The sequence below is a fragment of the Rhinolophus ferrumequinum genome, chromosome 16 (assembly GCF_004115265.2).
Source record: "Rhinolophus ferrumequinum isolate MPI-CBG mRhiFer1 chromosome 16, mRhiFer1_v1.p, whole genome shotgun sequence".
Taxonomy (NCBI): Eukaryota; Metazoa; Chordata; class Mammalia; order Chiroptera; family Rhinolophidae; genus Rhinolophus; species Rhinolophus ferrumequinum.
The window spans coordinates 36439335-36463340 of NC_046299.1; the positions used below are offsets into that span (position 1 = coordinate 36439335).

At 33.7% G+C, this 24006-nt stretch overlaps 1 protein-coding gene across 1 annotated transcript in view; it reads right to left on the minus strand.

Annotated features, from left to right (window-relative positions):
- The window catches only part of PCDH15 (protocadherin related 15), a 714179-nt gene that overhangs the window by 277980 nt on the left and 412193 nt on the right, over nucleotides 1–24006 (minus strand). Inside the window, exon 11 of the mRNA XM_033131356.1 lies at nucleotides 13994–14106. Within this exon, the coding sequence (XP_032987247.1) occupies nucleotides 13994–14106 (113 nt within the window). The remainder of the gene's footprint in view (nucleotides 1–13993; nucleotides 14107–24006) is intronic.

Sequence of the window (24006 nt, forward strand, 5' to 3'; positions counted from 1 at the left end):
CAGACTTAATCACTAAGTCTGTTCTACTGTAATCACTAGTGAGTAGGTACAAACAAAGTAGGTCAAGTGAAACAAGGTGGCATTAAAAAAATTAATTATATAATATAATGCTATTTATATCTATAAAATCTATAGTAACCAGTTAAACATTATATTTAAAATCCAGGTTTTGTTGGCAGAATATCTTGGCATAAGCTCCATTTTCACTAATGAGACTAAAATAAAACTCAAGTTAAAGAAGCAAAAACAACCAACCAAAGAAACAAAACATGATTTGGTTACTTTGGAGGGCAAAACATTGAAGAGACAATCAACTCCATTTTCAATATTAAAACCACCAAATATTAATAATCTCTTAGCTCCTTGCGCCACAGGACTGAGAATATAGAATAACATTTTTCCTGCTGTCTCAAGGCAAGCCACTTAACAAATTCCATAATCTCCAATGTCAAATCTATCAAGTAGATACAATAATTTAGGTGGGGAAAGAATAATAAAGACAAATAGGTTCTAGGAAAAAAGGAAAGAAATAATGTTCTTCCTGGAAAGTCAGGAATTATTTATTGTGCATCTATAGTGCTCTCCTTTTTTCATCTCCAAACATTTTTTGCTAAGCCCACTTCAGTCAGGCTTTTGCCCCCACCACTCAAATATAGCTGTTCTTTTCAAAATCAACACTGACTTCTACATTGCTAAAAGCAGTACACATTTACTTTCAGTCCTTATCTTTCTTGACCTGACTTCAACACTTAAAATATTATTCACTTATTATTATTTGTCTTGTTGGTGATAGCCATTCTAACTGGTGTGAGGTGATATCTAATTGTGGTTTTTATTTGCATTTTTCTGATGATTAGTGTGGAAAAACAAAAACATTATTCACTAGCATTTCATGACAACACTTTCTCTTGGTTTTCTTCTGAAATTACTATTCATTTCTTCCCATTCTCATTTGCTGGCTTCTGCTTTTATCCCCAACTTCTCAAAATTGGAGTGGCCCAGGAGTCAGGTCTTAGTTGACTTCTCTTCATCATAGTCACTTTCTAGCTGATTTTATCTAATCTTATGGTCTTAAAAATTTCAGATTCCTCCTGTGAATTCCAGAATCAATATCCAACTCTGTGCATAACAACTCTGTTTGGGTATGTAATAAACATTTAAAATATAACCTCTGCAAAATTGAAATTCTCGTCCCCCAACAAAACCCTTCTCCACAAACAGTCTTTTTCACCTAAGAGAAGCTCCATTCTCTCAGTTGCTCAAGAATTTTGGAGTCACCTGCACTACTTGCTTCTTTTCACACCTCACATCTAATCTATAATGACATTGTCTTGAGTATTACTTTAAAATATATGCAGGTTCTAACCACTTCTCATCTCTTCCACTATTACCACCTTGATCCCACCTACTATTATTTTCACCTGGATCATTTTAATTTATCTGTAAGCTTCTACTCTTGCCAATAGCCTGTTTCCTAATTTCCACCAGTGTTTTTGTTCAATAATAGACAGATCATTTCATTTCTCTCATAAAAACCCTTCAATAATTTCCATTTTGTCTCAGGCCATATGACTCTGATCTCTTACTTCTTTTATCATATCACTCTTCTCACTCAATAAGATTTGTCCATTTCCTGGACACCATACCCCTTGATTTCCTGCTTTTCAATGAAGCCTTCAATACACAAAGGATGAAATTTCTCAAGGTTCTCTCTCCTAGCTAAATACAGGCTGCTTACTTAACCTTCATGGAGGCTGATTCTGAAACACTGGCAGGTTTACCCAGCTACCCAGGTTTCATGGAGATCCCTTTATTCCTTTATTTCCAATTCTAAATTTAACTCTCAAGTAGACAATGATCAGTGTTTGCTTTGGAAAATTTTTCTGGATGGCTAAATTTATACTTCCATTCTCTCTTTTGGATTAAAAATTACATTCATTTAACAATTTTCCTAATCTTTAGATTGTTACAATATATCTAGCTATGCTTTCAACCAACTGATTAATTTATTAGCATTCGCAATGTCTTTAGTTTATAACTTTCAAAGAGCTAGGTATTTAGATATGTTTGTCTTGAAATTCAACTGTGAATTACTTAGACTTTCATTTGAAAGGAAATGTTTATAAAATTCAAAAAATTTCTTTGTACAAAAGCAATACATCTTTACTGAGTATTTTTACACAAGGAAAATGTATGGTTGCGGAATATGTACTTCCTAAGTTAGCCACAGTAAAAACAAATAACAAATATACAGGGACAAAAAAAAAAGGAGGCGGAAGGGCATAAAGCTCCTAAGATTTGGATGAAAACATGATATTTTAATCCAATTATTTAACATTTTAGAAACAAAAGTAATGGTTTCAGCTAAGATGGTGGAACAGGTAAATGCTCTGCTCGCCTCCTCCCATGACCACATCAAAATAACAACCAAACCACAGAATAACCATCACTGTGAATCACCTGAAGTCTAGCTGAACAGAGTTCAATAACTAAGGATATACAGAAGCAGCCACATAGAGACTAGAAGGAGAGGAGGAGATGCAGAACAGGTTGGTCCCAATCCTACATGTGGTGGCTAAAAATTTAGAGGAATATCTTGGCTGCAGAGGGACCTCCCTGAGATGTGAGGGTTCCCAGCCCCATACCAGACTCTCCAGCTCAGGGTTCAAGTGCTAGGGAGAGATTCCCTGATACGCTGTCTGACCCAACTTGTGGGCCCACCCAAGCTGCTTCCAGTGCCTTTTCCATGTAAACAGCCTATCTTGGCTCATGCTGTGGGCTTTGCTATAATCTCTTAAAGGTTCAAAAAATCCAAATAAGCAGCATTTGGCCTCATTGTGAACTGTCAGACTTGCTAAGTAGCCTCAAACCCAGCACTTGCAGCCGGCCTCAGTTTGCAGCTTAGCCTATCCCAGTTACCTCCATGCCAAGTACAAATACAACCATTTTCAGATGACTTTGTAGCTCACAAGTGCCCCTGGGCAGGGCATAGCCAGCGGCTGGACTTGGCCTGCACCAGAGCCCCTCTGAACAGATCCCAGAACCAACACATCTGGAGACCAGCTTCAGATCACACTAGAGCATGCATGACCCAATAACTTTCACAAATGACACACCCAAAGGAAAGAAATAATAGGGACCAGACCCCTGCTAAAATGAATCTTGCTCTGTAGGGTCAGCCCCTGCACAACACCTCCTCTACTGTATTCATGGACAGTCCTCACAACCAATCAGCCTTGGGAAGGAGGGTCAATCCTTCCCATTGACAGGCCACCAGCAACCAACGCTTAACTACAACAAAAAGGCACACAGAACCCACCCTAGGGACACACCTGGAGCACCCGGCTCTGATAACCAGGGGGACTGTACCACTGGGCCATAAAGGACATCTAGTACCTAAGGCCCCTCTTCCAAGACCTGGAGACAAAACAGCTCTACCCAATACACAGAAACAAAGAAGGAGACAGCCAAAATGAGAAGACAAGGCTGTCCCAAATGAAAGAAAAGAACTCCAGAAAAATAAATAAATAAATTGAAGACAAGCAATTTACCAGGTGCAGAGTTCAAAACACTGGTGACAAGGAAGCTCAATTATCTGAATTACATCTTCAACAAAGAGACAGGAAAAACAAAAATGAAAACAAAACATAAAAGAAGAACTAGTCAGAAATAAAGAATATGATAACTGAAATGAAGAATACATTAGAGAGAATCAACAGAATAGATGTAGCAGAAGATTGAGTCAGCAATTTGGAAGATATGAGGTGTGATCAAAGAATGTGGTGAATGTTTAAATTAAAAACAATATATATTACAGTAAAAGACACATTGCGATTAATCCCCCTTAAAATACTCTCCCTCACTTCACACACACTTATCGCATCGGTCTTACTTTCACTTTAGTGCCCTACAAACACATAGGCATCTTGATCTAGTGGGTGGAACACTGAAATCTGCTTTTCAAGCACAAGGACATCACATCATCTTGATATGTCCAATCAGTAGTCCTTTGGGAATCAACTGGATCTGGCATTTTGGCTTTCCTCGTACAGGCTGGTTGTTACACTAAAATTAGCCTATGTTGAGCAACTTAGGCAAACTCTGTTCTAGCCTTTTATGCAAGTAATTGTTGCTGTTTCTCACTTTTAAGCAAACTTCCAAATTTCAATTAGACTTGAAGGTTGGAAATGAAAGTGAGGAACCTCACTTATGTAAAGGCGTTCTTGGCAGGATCTTGCTCAGTTCACTAAAGCCCTACAAGGGCTCAGGGTCAAAGCTCAGACAACTGGCATTTTCTATGACACATTTTTCTTTAGAAATGTCTTAGGGAGAGATGGCTGTTGGGAATTCTGTGTTCTCTGGGTCAAAAATCATGTGAATATACTAATTAATAATTAAAAATAAGTGTGTTCATTGCTTCTTGACCCTTTTTATACAATTATATTTCCTTAAAACCTATAGGAACTTTATTTAAACTTTAGCACTCTAATGTTTTTTAAATGCATAGTTTGACAACAAGCCTATTTATGACAGTTACTAAAAATATGTAAGAACTTACAAAACTGTACAATAATTTATCACACAAATACAATTAATTGTTTTATATATCATACTACTGAATTGTTTGTAATGTAATAAACACAGCAAAAAAAATACATTCTTAGTTAGAAAGAAATACTTTTTCTGTTTGACACAAAAGATATTTTCACTAGACAGAATACAGATAACACACTCCCAAACAGGGTGTATGATATGACAACAAAATAATGACACATTTTCCATCTAAGGAATATTTTTAATAAAGTAAAGCATATTTGATTTCCACTTGAAATAAGCATATGTACATTCTGTTTATAATTGATTATAATGTAAACATGAATCCTCAAAGTTGCTGCATACCTTCCAGTAATACAAATATTTTTCTTTGCTTACAGTTTGAGACATGAACTGGCACTAGCATGACTAAAGAAATTTGGAATGATTTAAAGAAGAAAAACTCAATCATTCTGGGAAGACCACAGGTTCAGAAAACTCTCTCTAGTTATAGATAGTTAGACTATTAGACTATTAGTTACTCTAGTCAGACTATTTGGCTGATGTTTTGAACATGGGAATCATCGTGGCTATAAATGGCAAGGCCAGCCAGAGACGAAATTAATAACGAAGTAGTAACTTTATTCTGGAACTCTGCTGATCATGTTTATTCCTCTTATTTCACACTGTGTTTTGCCTTCCTACCCATCAAAGGCCTATGCTGGGTTCTAATCCCATTCCCATAGAGTTTTCTCACAACTAAGAGAAAACCCCACTAAAGTGCTTTATGTGCATTTGTCGGCTGGAATAGTCCATCCTATCATGTTTTAATTTCAAAAAAATCATCAATATCCAAAAAAGTAGCTCTTTCCTTTCGGTTTTTGTTGTTGTTGTTGTTGTTGTTATTGTTGTTTGTTTTTTATTGGTTTTTTTGTTAGTTTACAGTGCACAGAACAATGTAATAGTTAGACATTTATCGTTTATATCCCTCACACGGTGTCAAGCCCCCTCCCCCCATCCACTATACCTGTGACATCACACATAGCCTATTCAATAAATGGTGTTAGGAAAATTGGGCAGACACATGCAAAAAAATGAAGTTGGACCATCTCCTTACATCATATACAAATATAAGTTCAAAATGGATTAAAGACTTAAATGTAAGACCTGAAATCATAAAATTCCTAGGAGAAAATATAGGAAGAAAGTTTTTATTACCCGGAGTAAGATTTTTACCGATATATCCCCTCGGGCAAGGGAAGTAAGAGAAAAAATAAACATGTGGGATTACATCAAACTAAAAAGTTTTTTCACAGCAAAGAAAACCATCAATAAAACAAAAAGGGATCGTACTGAATGGGAAAAGATATTTGCCAATGATATACCCAATAAGGGGTTAATATCACAAATTTATAAAAAATTCACTCAACTCAACTCCAAAAAAACAAACAACCCAATTAAAAAATGGGCAGAGGACATGAAGAGACATTTTTCTAAAAAGGACATACAGATGGCAAACAGACATATGAAAAAATGCTCAACATCACTAACCATCAGAGAAATGCAAATAAAAAGCACAATGAGATACCACCTCACCGCAGTCAAAAGTAGATCTTTAAATGGGCTATTTTCAGAGCCTGGGAGGGAGTGAGAATCAATGTTTCTCTCACATGAGCCTGCCTTTGAGAAAAATAATGGTAATTTGCCCTATTTAGCTTCCAAGTTTTTAGATATGCCCTTTTAGTTTTAGTTTTCTATGCAACAACCAAAGAAGCTTATGAAGAAAGATGACTTGGGAACAATCACGTAGGGATAAGTCGTTTATTTATGTGAAGGGGTGTGTAGTGGGAAGATATTGCCAGGCCTACTCAGAAAGCAGCTTTCATTTGAACATTTTTATCGTATCTGGAAATCTTGTTGCACTCTTACAATGACCTTTGCAGACAAGAGGGTCTTGCCAAAAACAAGGCACTCAGATGAAAATTGATAAACTGCTTTTCTTCTTCCAAGCAGTTGCAGGTCACCTTGTGAGGAAAGAAAGAGGCCAAGTAAAATATCACCTCTGTGTGTCTTTTGTCAGCTTGCACATTTGGACAGTCACCATATTCATCGGCTGTATTCTATTTCTGTTCTGACTAACCCAGCTGGATGAATAACAGCATGAGGCAAGAGAACACCGAACGTTCATTCCTTTTATTTATTTCCATGGTTGGCATAATAGTCAATTAATTCAACCTAGTACTTAGAATATTTAGAAATGTGGACAATCGGGATGAAATAAAAGGATACAGTGCTCTTTTTAAGGAAACAAAAATAATGTTTTATGTGGCAATCTAACAAACTTTTTTTAAAAAAATGGAATATAAAATTAAAATAAAATATGAACATTCAGCAAATGTATCAAATATATCAATGCATTTCTGAAAGTGCTATTCATTCAGAAATCCATGAAGGCATTGCTATTTTATTACTAATAAGAACTAAGGCCTGAAATTTCTGGGTGATGATGTTCTCTAAAATGTATAAAGGATTTTCTCTCTTAATGGACCAAACTTCCTCACCTTAGAGATCTTGCTATTGTGGCAGAGGAAGGGAACTTATTTTTTATTGACCTGCTGAATTAAGATGTGGGGTACACATGTGTTTCATTCTTTCATCTGGAATTCATAAGAATAGGGAGAAGAGTACATGTGTAGAATATTTGAAGAATTATGAAAGTATGTCATCCATAGTATTTGTCTTGCTTTCTGTGGCTAGACATCAGCTCTTTTATTTTTTTCTCTCCTAACACTGGCTCACTAAAGGCTCGTATTCAATTTTTCCCAAAGGAAGTGTCCACACCTTTCTTTTCTTTCTTTCTTTCTTTCTTTCTTTCTTTCTTTCTTTCTTTCTTTCTTTCTTTCTTTCTTTCTTTCTTTCTTTCTTTCTTTCTTTCTTTCTTTCTTTCTTTCTTTCTTTCTTCCTTCCTTCCTTCCTTCCTTCCTTCCTTCCTTCCTTCCTTCCCTTCCCTTCCCTTCCCTTCCCTCCCCTCCCCCCCTTCCTCCCTCCCTCCCTCCCTCCCTCTCTCTCACTGAATAGTCAATACTCATACTACAGCAAAAATAAATAAATTAATGAATAAATGAATAAATAAATAAATAGAACTTACACTTCACAATCTCCTTAACAGAGTTAATAGATGTTGATAGTTCTTTCATTTTCATAGGTGATGCTGTCCTTTTCATTTTAGAAGAGATGGCTGATGATCTGTGACTTGTTTTTCTTTCTATCTGCCCCTGACACGTGATATTTCAAACTGACAAAGTTCTCTGTCAGAAATTCATGTAGGAGGCAAATTTTCAAATGGCTTCATGGCCATATGGGCCACCATAAATTATTTTGTTGTTGTTTTAGCAATACTCTATTGGTAATGTAGAGAGATAGGAAGGATGCAAGGAAAAGATGCTAAGATTTGAGAGATATGTGTGAAATGATGGGCCATGAGGATGAGAACTAGAGAACTGCAATGAGTATGGAGAGTTGGGGAGACATTCAAGAGAAATTCCAGAGTTATCTGGATTGGACTTGAAAAGTAACTGGATGGGGATATATGGGAGCAGATACCTAACAGGAACTGGGAGCTCCAAGATTGGGTGAATGGCTGATTGTAATAGTATTAACTGAAAGAAAGAATGCCTAAGGTTTTTAAAGGATGTGCATGAGTATATTTCACTACATTCTTATTCTGACACAATTGTACAATACTAGGTGTAGGTATGTAGCTAGTACTTGCAAATATAGATGTAGAATTCATGAAGAAAAATATTATAAGTCTGAAAGCATAATTTCCATACTTGTAATTTCCTTGAGGTAGAACTTTCATACATTTCTGTCTTCTCAACTCCAAGCAAAATGACAGACACCTAATAGGCACCCAGAAAGGATCTGACAAATTGAAAACTAGCAAATGTCATATGCCTTAAAAACAAAGAATCTGAGTTTTACTTTGGTTCCCTGTGAGTTACAGTATAAATGAGATCATTATTCAAATAGAAGCTAAATATTTGGTAGTGTTGTGGCATTAGAGATTCACACGTATGGCCAACGGTTGTAGTAGCTGTTCTCTTAGTTCTCAGTCTTTCTCGGATGCTGCTGTTCTTTGACTTTCAAATTTCTAAAGCATAAGACTTGAAAATATAAAGTGAATAGAAGAAAGAGCAGGTACTAAACTTACAGACTTTGAGTTAAAAGAGGATTGTATGAATTTGACCTCAAAGGCACGGGAAGTAAAAGATAAAATAAATGAATGGGACTATATAAACTAAAAAGCGCCCACACAGCAAAAGAAACCATCAACAAAATAAAGATGCAATCAACTGAATGGGAGAAGATATTTGCTAACAACGCCTCTGATAAAGGGCTAGTATCCAAAATATATAAGGAACTCACACAACTCAACACAAAAAGACAAACAATCCAATTAAAAAATGAGCAGAGAACAAGAAAAGAAAGTTCTTTCAAGAAGACATACAAATGGCCAACAGATATATGGAAATATGTTCAACTTCACTAGCTATTAGGGAAACAAAAATCAAAACCACAATGATATATCACCTCAACCTGTTTGAGTAGCTATTGTCAACAAGACAAATAATAAAAAGTATTGGAGAGGATACGGAGAAAAAGGAACCGACATACACTGTTGGTGGGAATGTAAATTGGTACAGTTGCTATGGAAGGCAGTGTGGAGGTTCCTCAAAAAATTAAGAATAGGATTACCATAAGACCCAGCGAAACTTCTCCTGGGTATATACCCCCAAAAATCTGAAAACATTCATCCGTAAAGATATATGTACTGCGATGCTCATTGCAGCATTATTTATGGTGGCCAACACATGGAAACAACAAAAGTGTCCTTCAATAGATGATTGCATAAAGAAGATGTGGTACATATACATAAAGGAATACTACTCTGCCATAAGAAAAGATGAAATACTGCCATTTGCAACTACATGGATGGACCTTGAAATTATTACACTAAGAGAAATAAGTCAGACAGAAAAAGTTGAGAATCATATGACTTCACTCATATGTGGGATATAAAACTGAAAACAACAAAGGAACAAGACAAACAAAGAAAGAAACAAGAACTCATAGACACAGACAGCAGTTTAGTGGTTACCAGAGTGTAAGGGGGAGAGGGAGATGGTAGAAGAGTGTAAAGAGGGTCAAATATATGGTGATAGAAGAGAACTGACTCTGGGTGATGAGCACACAATGATAGAATTGTACACTTGAAACCTATGTAATTTTACTAACCACCGCCACCCCAATAAATTTATTTTTTAAAAAATTTCTAAACCAAAGTAACTTGCCAGAAGAAATGGCACCTCAGCACTAATATTTAAGCTCACCAGTTTCAATTCTGTGGCTAATTTTCTGGGTCAAAAATATACATTTTCTTTAGAAAAAAAAGAGATTTTTATTAAAATCCACTCATAAATGGCTTTACACTGTGCCTTAACATATGTCTTGAACTTTTTTCAAGAATTGAATTTATTTGAGAAGTTCATCAGATCTTTATTCTGGACAGAGGCACAGATAAAATTGTATAAAATACATATACTTTCAAATGTGTATTTTTAAAACACTGTGAAGATGTAAGTACCCAAATCCGGCAGCCTTAAAAGATTTCTATGCCAGGGAGAAAACAATTACAAACAAATATTTATTGAGTACCTTCTATGCACATTACATGCATAGGGATAGGGGCTGGGGCCACCAGGTAAAGAAATATATTACAATCTGTCCTCACGTAAAGGTCAGGAGAAAAGTAACAGGCACATTCAATACAGAGTAAGCAGAGCCACTAGGGAGACAAGCAGATGCAAGGAGGGGCTTCCAACAAGTTTCCATGCCTTTCCAGAGAAAGTATTATTTTAGCATTCGAAGCATAAACAAAGCAACAATGTGAATTAGACTGTTGATGAAGAAAGGGAGGAGTAGACTTGGTGGTGGGGATCGGGGTATCACTTTGTGAGGGGTGTAAATGTCTAATCATGTTGTTTTGTACCCTTGAAGCTAATATAATAAAAGAAAGAAAGGAAGAAAGCGGGGAGGGAGGGAGGGAGGGAAGGAGGGAGGAAGGAAGGAAGGAAGGAAGGATTCAGGAAGAGGGTACACTATCTATGAATGTCTCAAGGCTAGAAAAGACATGGTGAATTTAGGGCCCTGCAAGTGGCCTAGTATGGCTGAAATAGAAAGTGTGCAGGGTGACTGATAACAGCTTAGGTTTAATATGCCCATCATGTGGAAGAAAAGAAGTTAAAGGTTAGCCTGCTAGACAATATGAGGAGGCTACTGGGTAACAATATCAGAGAGCCCATGATACAGTAATGTCTGTGATATCACTGTGACCCTTGCTATTAGTTGTTGATCAAAAAAAAAAAAATAGGTGAAAACGAAACACAATTATATTTTAGCAACAGAGAGAATGAACTGTTATGAATTTATCCATTTAATCTTTGTAATAGATATCCAGAGTATAAATATATCAATTAATGAAATTAAAAAAAATATACTGACTTACAATAATGAAGGTGAATTTTCTGGGCTTTGTTATAGCCACTCCATGCATGAACTGATTCACTATCATCTAGAATCTAAACTGTCATTTCATATTTCTGTTTCATAGTTGTTTTCTGCTTTATGACCATTGTGATCACAACTTTTCATCCAAACTGGGTCATTTTTGAGAGTGAAAGAGGAATTATGAATAATTACACAAGGACAAGAGGCATAAATATGAACTGTACTAGGCAAACCAAATGTAAGAGTCTTATTTCAAATGTGCATTTCATTTTAAAGTATGATTAAGTGATTACAATTTTTTAAAATTTGGAATAGTGCATTGATATGGAAAATTCTTTCCTCTTTTAATTGACATGTTTTAAACCTTTTGTACTCTAAAGTGGGTGAATTACTCCATTTTGTCTTTCTAGTTTCACCTTTACATTTTTATTTGTCAGTTTACTGAATAAATCACGGGCAGAAATACATGAAATGAAGATGATAAATCTCTAAATCATGACACTTGCCAGCGGTTAAAAGTGCATGTAGCTTTTAAAGCAGAATTCTTCTTCAAAGTCTAGGAGAAAATACTTCATTTTATTTTATTTTTCCTTAGCTTTGGATACAGAAATTGGGATCAAGTCCAATAAAGAACTTTCATGGCCAATGAAAAATGAAGCATTATTAAAATAATAAAACGTATGGAAGGTGAAAGACTTACTACAGAAGAAAACTGTCAGATTGTAGCATTTCAATGGAACCCTACACAAAGCCACAATATTCAGCTATTATTCAAGCAGGTGGCACATTATTATTCTTACAGATTGATATCTTTGGTTATTATCCTCTTGACTGCACGCAAAACACAGTAATTTTAATCTAATAATGTCTGTAAAAACTTCCATTAATAATATGAAGTGTTATTAAAAATAAAAAATCTACAGCCTATTCTAATTGATTTTTATTTTTATAATTGACAGACTGAGTTTCACTGTAACTGGGTACACTAGGACAACTGACTTTGATAATAAAGGAAAACAATGGATTTCATATTTCAAATGAGGCAGTTTAGAAATAGGCCTTTGTCAAGTTTCTTACTGCCCACAGAGGGAAGCACCACATGGCTCCAGGTAAATCGACAGTAGACAATGGATACACATTTTGAGTTTTATATAATCCAATGATTAAAAGAAACGAGGTCAATGCAAGAAGATGAATCTCATGCATGCCCATTATATACAAATGGTAACAGAAGTTTTTCTTTGTCAAATGACTCCCAAATCACCTACTGAATGAAATCCAAGGAAATTGCAATCGCACTTAAGGCTCTGCCTGTGGTCTGGCTCTATACCTCATTTCCCTGTTAACTGCTTGTAGCCTCTTATGTAATGCCTCCAAGCCTTTACGTCTGCTCTTCCTTATGTTCAAACATATTTTCCACTTTTATTCATTGGCCAAACTCTTTTAGTACAAGAAAAGCTAGCTTGAGGTAATATCCAGAAAATCTTCCCTGAGTCCCCAGATTAATTTAAATGTGTCTACTTTGTGCTTCATCAGCATTTGCCATGTGTCTTTCTATTAGCAGTTGATGTGGTATATTTGATTTATCAGCTTATGTAACTCTTTACCCTCAAATTATTTAGAGACTAAGGACCAATAAATAAACACAGGATCTGGTATGTATAATATAATAGGAGCTAACAAAAATATGTCCTGATTTGAGGTAAAATTAAATGTGTGTCTCCATATTATTGTTTGAAGTTGCACTGAGAGATAGCAAGCCAGACAACCATTTTTAAGCAACTGCATCTTGGTGATATGAAAAAAGTATGACTTTAGCTTATGTAAATTTAAATTTACACCTGAATTCTATTGTTTATTAGTGATGTAACTCTGAGCCAATCACTTACTCTGAGCTTTAGTTTCCACCTTTGTACCAATTAGCATACTATTAAAGTTAAGGCTATAATTCAATGAAAAATATACACAAAACACTTTTTGTACAATGTACATGCTCAGTAAGCTTCCTTACCTTACTTCCTTTTCCTTTACTATATTTAAATAAAAAAAATAAATAAATCCATAAGGCTACATTTCTATAGCTTATTTTTGTATGTGTAGATATGAAAAAGTTATATAACACTCACCAGACTTTCTGTGTCTTTTCTTATGTCCATTCTTTTACTCAGAATGCCCTTTTCCCAGCCCCCATATCTACTTCAAAAATTCCTACTCTTCTTTTGCTGCCCAGCTCAAATCTTAACTTCTCAAATGAAGTCTTTCAAAATTAATTGACAGATTATGTAGGTTTCCACAGCATCTTTGAACTGATTTCATTATTAAAAAATTAGGTATCATTAAACCAAAAGTATAATGCTAAATGGATTCCTCTAGCTTTGTAAATTTTTCCAGTTTAGGATTGTGTTTCAAAATTAAAAAAAAAAGAGACAGACATATAATAAAAGAATTTCTGGTCAAGTGAGATCTTTTTTTCTTTTTGTTAGAAAGAGCAACAATACTTAAAAAATAATACATTATTAAAATAAAAATATACAAATCCATGCACATTTAAATATATGCATTAGATAAAAATTAATTCCTTTTAGTAAAAATGAAATTAAATGTTAGAATATATAATAAAGTATAGAATGCAGAATTAGATATATTAGACCAGGGCATTTATTATATACAAATATATTCACTATTTGAATCACATTGTAATATAAAAGCTTATTTTAAAGAAAACCAACTATGTATTAAAACTGCTGCACTTGACATTTTTAATGAAAAATTGGCTAATTGCTATCCAAATTATTTTTAATTTTTATAATATTAAAATGTCTAGAGGTGCCTCTACAGGTTTCTTGATCAGTTTATAAACACAAGGAAATAAGAAATTAGTGTAATTTACCTTAATAACCAAATCAAATTTCTGGTAAAAGTCTCTGTTTACTGGCTCCAGGAGACTGAGTTCTGCAGTCCTAGGGTGCATATGGAAGAATCTTGGGTAATCCTCAGGAGTCCCTGAAACGCATTAAGATTTCAGTACATAATTGAGAACAATAAGTAATATGTGTATCTGCTATATCTATTTCCCTTCATTAACTGTGAAACAAATTCACAATTTCATTAGTAAATTAAGTTCAAAATTAGGCAGTGTAGGGAAAGCAGATGCAAATGTAGTGTATAATTAATTAGTTTATAAGTAAAAGGATGGAAAATATGTCATGTTTAGATAGTTTTCCAAATAACTTTTATTAACAGCTCTTAAATTATTTGTAACTTCATCACATGAAAAAAGCTATTAAATGTAGGCAGATCAAATTTTGAATTCTAAAATTGTATTTTAATGGTGCATAAATCTCAGTTATAGCCTGCATGGTCTTTCAACATATCTTGTAATAAACAATGACTAGTAATTTGTACCAAATATCAAGATGCTTGGAAATTAAAATGAGCATATTCTGTTCCAGCCAAGCAAATGTTTTTTATTAAGATAAATATCAAACTATATCAACTATATTAAATGAAAATATTTAAAAATATTACATAAAATATTTTGATGATACTTATAATATCTAGAGAGGATATTTCTTAAATTTTAGAGAGTTGAAAACATTTCTTCTTGCAGAAATTTCCTTCAGTTGTCATCTTCCTTTGTATACTGTGACATTTTCCCGAAGTGAAGAAAAATAAATGTCAAATACTGTAACTGTATAGTCTATGCATTTGACTAAACAAAAACCACAAGAATAAAATCACATAGCTTCCAATTATTGAAGCCTACTCTGTGCTAAATATTTTATTTAAGTAAACATCAAAAACTCTGCAAATCATTCCCATTTCACAGAGGAGGATTTGAGAGCTTTGAGATATGAACTAACTTGTCCGAGGTCAAAGAGACGATGTGACACAAAACATGCCTTAAAATCTAGTTTGCTAGAAGCCAAACATATCTAAAAATGAGTTTATTGGTACTACTACTTTGTTTCAACTGTGAGACAAAAAGAAAAATTCTCCTGGGTATTATGTTAAGGGAGGGGGAGACAAAAATTACACCAGTAAAACAGACTTGACAATCCAGAAATAGTCAAAATCACACATGAAAATTTAGCATATGATAAAGGAGTTATCTCAAAACAGTAGGAGGAAATGGATTTTTGAATAGGAGCATTTACTTAGTAGGAGAGCCATATAGAAAATGATACAGTTGCATCCATTCTTCATACATATACTAGAGTAAACCCCAAATAGAGAAGCTATTCATGCACAATAAACAATGAAACAGTATGAGTGCTAGTAATAGATGAAAACGCAGATAGATTCTACTCTAATGTGAGAATGAACATAGCTTTCCTAGCTATGACTCAAAATCAAGAAGCAGTAAGTGAAAAAAGAGACAAATTTGATGACATTACAAAATTACATGGCAGGACACAATAAACAAAGTAAAACCACAAGTGACAAACTAGGGGAAATAGTTGCAATTTACATCAGAGATATGTATATCTATAACATATACAGATTTAAAAATTAGAAAATAAAAATATCAACAATACATTAAAAAAAATTAAAAAGAGTCTGGGCTACAGAATGAACAGGTCATTCACAGAAAGAGAAAGGCAAATTACACTTGACCATATACCAAGATGTTCACCTTTACACATGAAAATGAAAAATTAAAATCGAAACCACACTGAAATTCCATTTCTTACTTTTGGATTAGCAGTGGTCAAGGTGGATACCACATTCTATTTGTGAGTCTATTAGAAAACATGCACTTTCGGACACTTCTGGTGTTATTAAAAGAGTGTTACAAAACCTCTGAGGGAGAATTTATCATAGTCTACCAAAATTACATTAGTATTGGGGGATTTTGGGAAGTGTAGGAGAAACCAGGAACCTATTGCTTTGCTTAGACAACAATTACAACAGTGGATTCTGTCCCATATAACTGTTTTTGAACTCTGGAGTTTACTGAAGTCTTGTATCTTCTACGGCAAGGGTTGGACAGTAAATTGTGATTAATTTATGTCAATTACAGCTTTTAGCACAATAGAAGTTGCCCATCCCCCACCCCTCAGCGCCTTGACAAGGAAATTGTTCACTTGTTCCTGAAGCAGCTTGCAAACTGCCTGTGGGAGCCAGTCCCTGGCAGAAAAGATCCTGCCTTCCAAACATCAGAGATCTGTACTCGGATGAGTGCTTGCTGATTCTGTTCATAGAGTGCAGGCAGCTGTTATTGTGCTAACTCCTCCTATTGTGGCAAGCTCCCCCACCGCCCCCACCTCAACCCTTCAGGCAAAAGTGAGTCAACCCTTCAGGCTAAAGTGAATTCCAAGGTACTTAAAGAGCCAGCATCCTTTCTTTGACACTTTATTTTTCTCTTTTTCCCCCCTTTGGAAGCTAGAAATTAAAGATGGTAACATTCAAAAGTAACTGTATATGGGAAAGGTGGTAGATCAGGAAGTCACTGTACATACCCAGGGAAAGGTATAGTCTCAGAAAATTATTGAGGGGACTTGAAGTTTACACCAGTAAACTTTTTTTTAGGTTTACAATAATAAAAATTAAATAAATAAACAAACAGACAAACAAACCAAAACATTAGACAGCAATACCTGATGAAGTGGGGGAATATCATTTTCAGAGTTACCATGTTATTAGATTCAAATGTACAGTTTTCAATACTAAAGATAAGCACAACAACAAAGAAAACACAAGGTATACAAATAAACCGGAAAGTATTCCCATACAAAGAAAAAAAAAAAATCAACAGAAATTATCCCAGTAAAACACCTCTCAGACAAAGACTTCAAAACAACTGTCTTAAAGATGCTCAAATAACTAAAGGAAGACATAGAAGAAGTCAATAAAATTATGCATGAACAAAATGGAAATATCAATAAATAGATAGAAAACCTAAAAATAAATGATAAATAAATTCTGGAGCTGAAAGTATAAGAATTGAAATGTAATATTTACCACAGTGGTTCAAAGGCAGAGTTGAACAGGGAAAAGAAAGAATCAATGAACTCGAAGATAGAGCAATGGCATTATTGAGTCTGAGCAATAGTAAGAAAGAAAAAAAAAAGATTGAACAAAAATAAACAGTGACTGATGGACATATGGGACACTATCAAGCCAACCAACATACACATTATTGGAGTCCCAGAAGGAGAAGAGAGAGAAAGGGGCTGAGAGAATATTTGAAAAAATAGTGGCTAAGAAATTCCCAAGTTTGATGAAAGACATAAATATACACATCTGATAAACTCAATGAAATCTGTGTAAGATGAATTCAAAGAGACTCACACCAAGACATATAATCAAACTCAAAAGACAAAGACAAATGAGAATCTCGAAAGCAGCTAGAGAGAAGTGACTCATTACATGCAAAAGATTCTAAGTAAGATTATCAGCATGTTTCTTATCAGAAACTTCAAAGGCTCAAAGAGAGTGGGTCAAAATACATCAAAGTACTACGGTGATTCCCCGAAAATAAGACCTAGCCAGACAATCAGCTCTAATGCGTCTATTGGAGCAAAAATTAATATAAGACCTGTTATTATATTATATTATTAATTATATTATATTATATTATATTATATTATATTATATTATATTATATTATATTATATTATATTATATTAAAGACCGCGTCTTATATTATAGCAAAATAAGACCGTGTCTTATTTTTGCTCCAAAAGACCCATTAAAGCTGATTGTCCAGCTAGGTCTTACTTTCGGGGAAACAGGTAAAACAAACAAAAACTGTTAAAAGTAATCCTATACGTGGCAAAACTGTCCTTTAAGAGTTTCAAAGAAATTAAGACATTCCCAGATAAACAAAAGCTGAGGGAGTTTATTATCACTAAGTCCCTCCCTGAAAGAAATGTTTAAGGGAATCCTGTAGGTTGAAATGAAAGGAACTTGACACTGTATGAAGAAATACAAATCTCAGTAAAGGTAAATACATGGGCAATAATAAAAGTTAGTATTATAGTAACAATGGTTTCTATCTGCACTTTGTTTTCTACATAACTTAAGACGCTAATGCATTTAAAAAAATATTAGTGTATATTTTCAGGCACACAATGTATAAACATGTAATTTTGTGACATCAACAACTGAAAAGGGTAAGGTTTGATCTGTGAGCTAAGATTGTTTGTATATTATTGAGGTTAAGCTGGTATAAATTCAAGTTAAAGTGCTATAAATTTAGAATGTTAAATATAATCCCCAAAGTGAAGATAACAGAAATAGTTATAGAATACACAAAAGGAAATAAAAAAGGAATATGAACACTTCACTACAAAAAAATCAATAAAAATCAGAAAACAGTAATTCAGAAAAATGAGGAATAAAAAAGCTATAAGACATGGAAAACAAAAAGCTATATGAGAAATAGTCTCTCCTTATCAGTAACTACTTTAAATGTAAATGAATTAAACTCTCCAATCAAAGAGAAAGATTGGAAAATGGATAAACAAAGTGAACCAACTATATGCTATCTACAAGAAACTGATTTTAGATCCTCACACCAATGGATTGAATGTGAAAGGCTGACATATGCAACAATATGGATAAAACTTGATAATACTATGCTGAGTTAAGTCAGTCATAAAAAGACAAATTCTACATGATTCCACTTGCATGAGGTACTTAGAGTAGTCAAAATCATAGAGACAGAATGTAGGATGATGATTATCAGTAGTTGCAGGGAAGGAGCAAATAAAGAGAAAATACTCATGTTTAATGAGTATAGAGTTTTAGTTTTATAAGGTTAAAAGGGTGCTGGGCAGAACATTATGAATGTAATTAATACCACTGAACTGTACACTTAAAAATGGTTAATATGGTGAATTATATTTATGTGTACCTTACTACAATAAAAATTGGAAATATCATTATTAGTATTTATTTTTGACCCAGAAATTCCACTTCTAAGAATTTTTTTTACATAATAATAATAATACAAAATGCATAATCACCTAATATACATAAATAGTGGTCTGGCTTAATAAATGGTGATATGCACTCAAGTGGATACAATTAAAATATAAAAATGAATAGTGAATATCTTTACCTATTACTATAGCCCTGTCTTCAAATACGCTAAGTGAGACAGCAATTTGGAGAAAAGTGCATATAGTATGCTAACTTTTAAGAACATGAATATACATATATAAATGAAAGGGAATATATATTATATATGTATATATCAATACATATGTATGTGAATATGTAACAATAAACTATAACATTAAAAAAATAGTTATATGTGAGAGAGAGGGGATAGGCATAGAAGCTAGATTTAATTAACTATATCACTGTCTTTTATTCTGGAGCCACATAAATACTATATATTATTATAAACATTAAATTTGAAGACATCTCAAAAAATAAAAAAAGGTAAAATAAAACAATCAATCTAAATGTTTATTCAGTTTGTGACATAAACACAAACAGAAAACAACTGTCCATATAACTTTAAAAGATAGTAACTTAGTGTAATATAGCCTAACAACAAAAGAAATTACAAAATAAATTAAACTGCCTATAATAATCATATTGTCGGTGTTGTTATTTTAAGATGTTTATGGATGTATTGTACCATAAATGAGTCATTATGTGGTATCCTAATTCTATTGTTCTCAGTGTTGAAAACTGGATTCTTGTCAGAGAAATGGATTGCCACAAAAGTATGTAAATTTATGGCTATTCCCCAACTTTTGACATTGTGGACAAATAGGAATTTATGTTCTGTTTCAGTCAAATGTTACTGATGAATACACCAATAATTTCCTTTGATAGAACAAAAGCAAGTATAATATATAACTTATCTTCAGTTGTTTGTCAATGAAAACCTTCACGTGACCTTTGAATGCTGAGTACCTTGCAAAAGACAGGTTATTACTGAAACATAAAATGTTAAAGAACAGAAGCAGATGTCTAAGTTTAAGGACCCTAGAGATTTACTTACATTCTCATTTAAAAATTTGATGTTTATTCCATTTAATGAAACTACACATAATTCATCTAAAAATGTTGCTTGTTCCAAAATACCCCCAAAGCTCTGGGTTTTTTCCATCTAGTTTTTGTCTTGATTTTGATTTTGGGGTTAAAAGTATTACAAATTCACGCCCCTAGTAGTCAATTCTGCTACCCCTTTTATATAACTAAAATTTTGTCAATAATCTTAACCATGTTTTCATCTATGCTTTAAAAACACATTTCTTTTTGTAACAAATTATCCCTATGTTAAAATCTATATGATAGATATTACCTCTAATTTCTTGTTATGCTCTCCCATTAGTTTTATCATTTTTTTTCTTTAAGCTATTCCATTTTTTGTGAGCATCTTTGATAATTATATCTGAAAACAGTATACTCCCTTTGTCCCAATTCCACATCTACCATACTGCCTCAGGTCTAAATCCATTCAGTCCCTTTGCAAACGTCTATTCAAACTATTTCTGATAAACAATAAACTCCATTTTGTTATTGAAAATGTTGCCAACAAGCCTGTAATCCCCCTTCTAGAAAAAAACCAAAACAAAAAATAAAAAACAAAAAGAACTCAAATTATCTTTTAATTGTCTCAAAAAATTACTATATCAATAGTAGCCAATTTCTCAACTTAGGAAAATTGTACAAAGATTTGCCTGGGTTGTTTTTCTCATGCACTATTATGGCAGTACCGTAGTTTTTTGTCTACATGCATCAGAGAGACCAAGAAACTAATCCCAGATGTTCTGAATCAGAATTTCTGAAAAGGAAGGTCAGGAACATACACTTTGGATAATCTCAGGTGATTCTCATATCATCTAAAGTTTAAGAACAACCACTTAAGAAAGATGAAATGTTCATATCTGTAATTTAAACATAAAAACAAGCACAAATATCAGAACCAAATTTTTGCTAAATTTATCATCATTTTTCTGAATAGGCTGGTTCAAATCCTTAAATGCCTCTCAAACAACTCTTTATACCTTGTCCACATGATTTTTCCTTGTCTATATCATTGTTATTCGCTCCTGTGTTTCTTTTGTATAGTCCCACTCTCTTATTCAGAGCTTCGTCCTTTCATATCTGTACCACTGTGATAACCTCCTAAATCTTCTGACAGGCCATTCACTTATAATCACTGAAGTAAATTTCTAAAGTTCCATTTTAATCTCTCATTATCTAGACACAATTTTACCTATTGTTTACTGCAGTCATCCCCAAAGTGGGATACAGGAAAATAACATCAAATTTCTATTTATTATATTATTTAGTGGTGCAATTTACATACAATAAAATGTACAGATAAACTTCAATGTTTTTGAGCAATTGTATAGATCCATGTAACCATCACCCCATTAAAACTTTACTTGTATATTTATTTTATCCAAAAATAATACAAAAAATAAGCTTAATAAATAATTAATATTCAGACTGACACTTGGCTGCTACTGGCATTTTTGTAGAGACATGGGCAAGGAATCTTGTGGGAGTGTGGCAATTATACAGTGTGGAAGGGTTGACACACACAAACTCCCCTGTTTGTTTGCTCTCAGCACATTGCAGTGGGTTTTGCTTTATATCTAGCCAGTTAAATTGACCTGTGTTTTGCAGTATTCATATTTCCCCACATGGATATTCACACAAAAAAAGGAGTAAATAGATGGGAAATATTTCTTCAGATCAACCTGAGATTAAAGATAATACTAATGATGCACACAAAAGTGAACACCAAGAAAGGGTCAGGACAATTACCTCTCGACCTCCTAGTACAAGGGCTTAATAAGTCATGTTACTAGGTCGAATCATGAAGATTCAAGCAGACCTAAAATAAAGTCATACTGAAAAATTTAAAACAATAGAATTATTTGAAATGTGGATTTGTATCCAAGAAATAATAATCAGTGCTCTATGCAATTACTGGGCATTAAAAAATTTAATAATAATAAAGCATGTATAATTTTTAAGTATTAGAGGGTTTACTCAAACTTATTTTTAAGTCATGGGATGAGGGATCAAAATGTTTTTTTTCATCGAAAATGTAACTATCTTAAGGTAATATATCCACAAATTACCTGAAATAGATCAGAAATGGCTACAGATTTTTGCTTTCCATTAAGAAGCAGTCTATTTTCCCGCTCCTTGAATCTGAGATAGACTTGTGCTTGCTTTGACCAATAGTTGATAGAAAAAATGATGCTGTTCCAGTTTCAAAACCAAGTTTTAAGACTGGTAGCTTTCAGTTTTACGCTTTTAGAAGCCAACAGTTAAGGCTGTTGAGAAGACTACTGAATGAGGCTAGGCCAGATGGAAAGAAGGGGCACGTGACCATCTTGGATGTCTATCCTTGGCTACTTTCCAGCTAAATACAAACATTTGAGTAACCGTAACTACACCATGTAAATAAAGCAGAACTGCTCATTCTATCTCAATAAACCCACAGGAACGTGAGAAATAATAAATTGTAGCCATTTTAGGTCACTAATCTTTTGCTTTTGAGTGGTTTATTGTATAGCAACAGATCACTAAAATACTACCCATTATCTCTACAACTTCCCTTAACTTTCTCCAACTTCCATTGTTTTCATATATTGAAAAATTTTGGTCCATTTCCACAGAGTTACTTGCTCTGGACTTTACTGATTTTCCCACTGGCTGTGATATGACTGGAGCAACAGAGCAAATCAACTGTTGAGTATAGTAAATCTTTTCCATAAAGGCCCATAGAATCTGGGGTGTTCCTTGAGAAATAAATAGTTTCTAGTGTATTTGATTTATATCCTGTGTTTTTGAGTCTCTTTGTAAAAGCATTTCAGCTTATACCTTTACTAATATATACTCTATCAATCTCTATAGATTATTTATTTTATATTACTATAGATAACATATTCATCTTTGAATTCAGTGTATGTTCTCATTTTTAGGGAAATCTATTTTTGCAAATTCCAGTTTTCATAGTTTGTCATTCTGCACTATATTATTCTTATGAGGGAAAGGAAAAGGAGTTTGGAAATGAATAGTTTTCTGGAACAAGTTTGAGGGAAAGCCATAAAAATATAAACAATATAGATATTCAGTAAATATGACCTGTACAAAGGAAGAAACATCTCCCAATAATGTGTGCCATAAAATCAAAATTCTCTGATGCCTAAAGGATAATAATATTAATAATTCACAATACTCCACCTTATTAGCTAGTAATAAGTTCCTGGTAAAAGAGAAAAAAAACCCAAAAAATCCAAAAAGGAAAAGAAATACAAAAAAAATTTTAGTTTGGTGGAATTTATTTAAAATTAAAATCAAAATTCTGGAGAATAGAAAGGTATGAGGAAAAGATCCTAACAGACTCTGTGCAAGATTACATAGTGTTTGAAAGGGAAGAATGTGGAAAGGGACACAATTATAAGCTGTGTGTGTGTGTGTGTGTGCGCGCGCGCGCGTACACACTTCTATTCTTACCAGTATTGTATGACTTAGGAAACATGCTTTAGTTTTATGGTAATTATAACATCAACTGACATTATTGGAGCATTAACTATTTTTCTGGACACTAGTACAATCTGTTAGATTTAATCCTCAAAATGCTTTTATAGAAAGATCGATTCTGATCAAACCCATTTTAAAGAGGAGCAATCTGAGGCAGAGAGGTTAATACCTTGCTGAACATTATATAACTGGCAAGTGTTACAGTCAGGATTTGAACATGGATTGTACAAATCCAGAAGCTATGTTCTCAACCCTTACAATGCCCTGCCTTCTAGAAATGTAAATACTATGAAAGGATATAATTTTGTTTAACATAGCTGTGAAAGCATTGTTATTCTTAGAGGTTATGTCTATTCTTTAGGACTACCTACCACCCTCAAGTTAGAGCCTGATGAAATTTCATGCCGTTATGTCATTTTTATGCTCTAA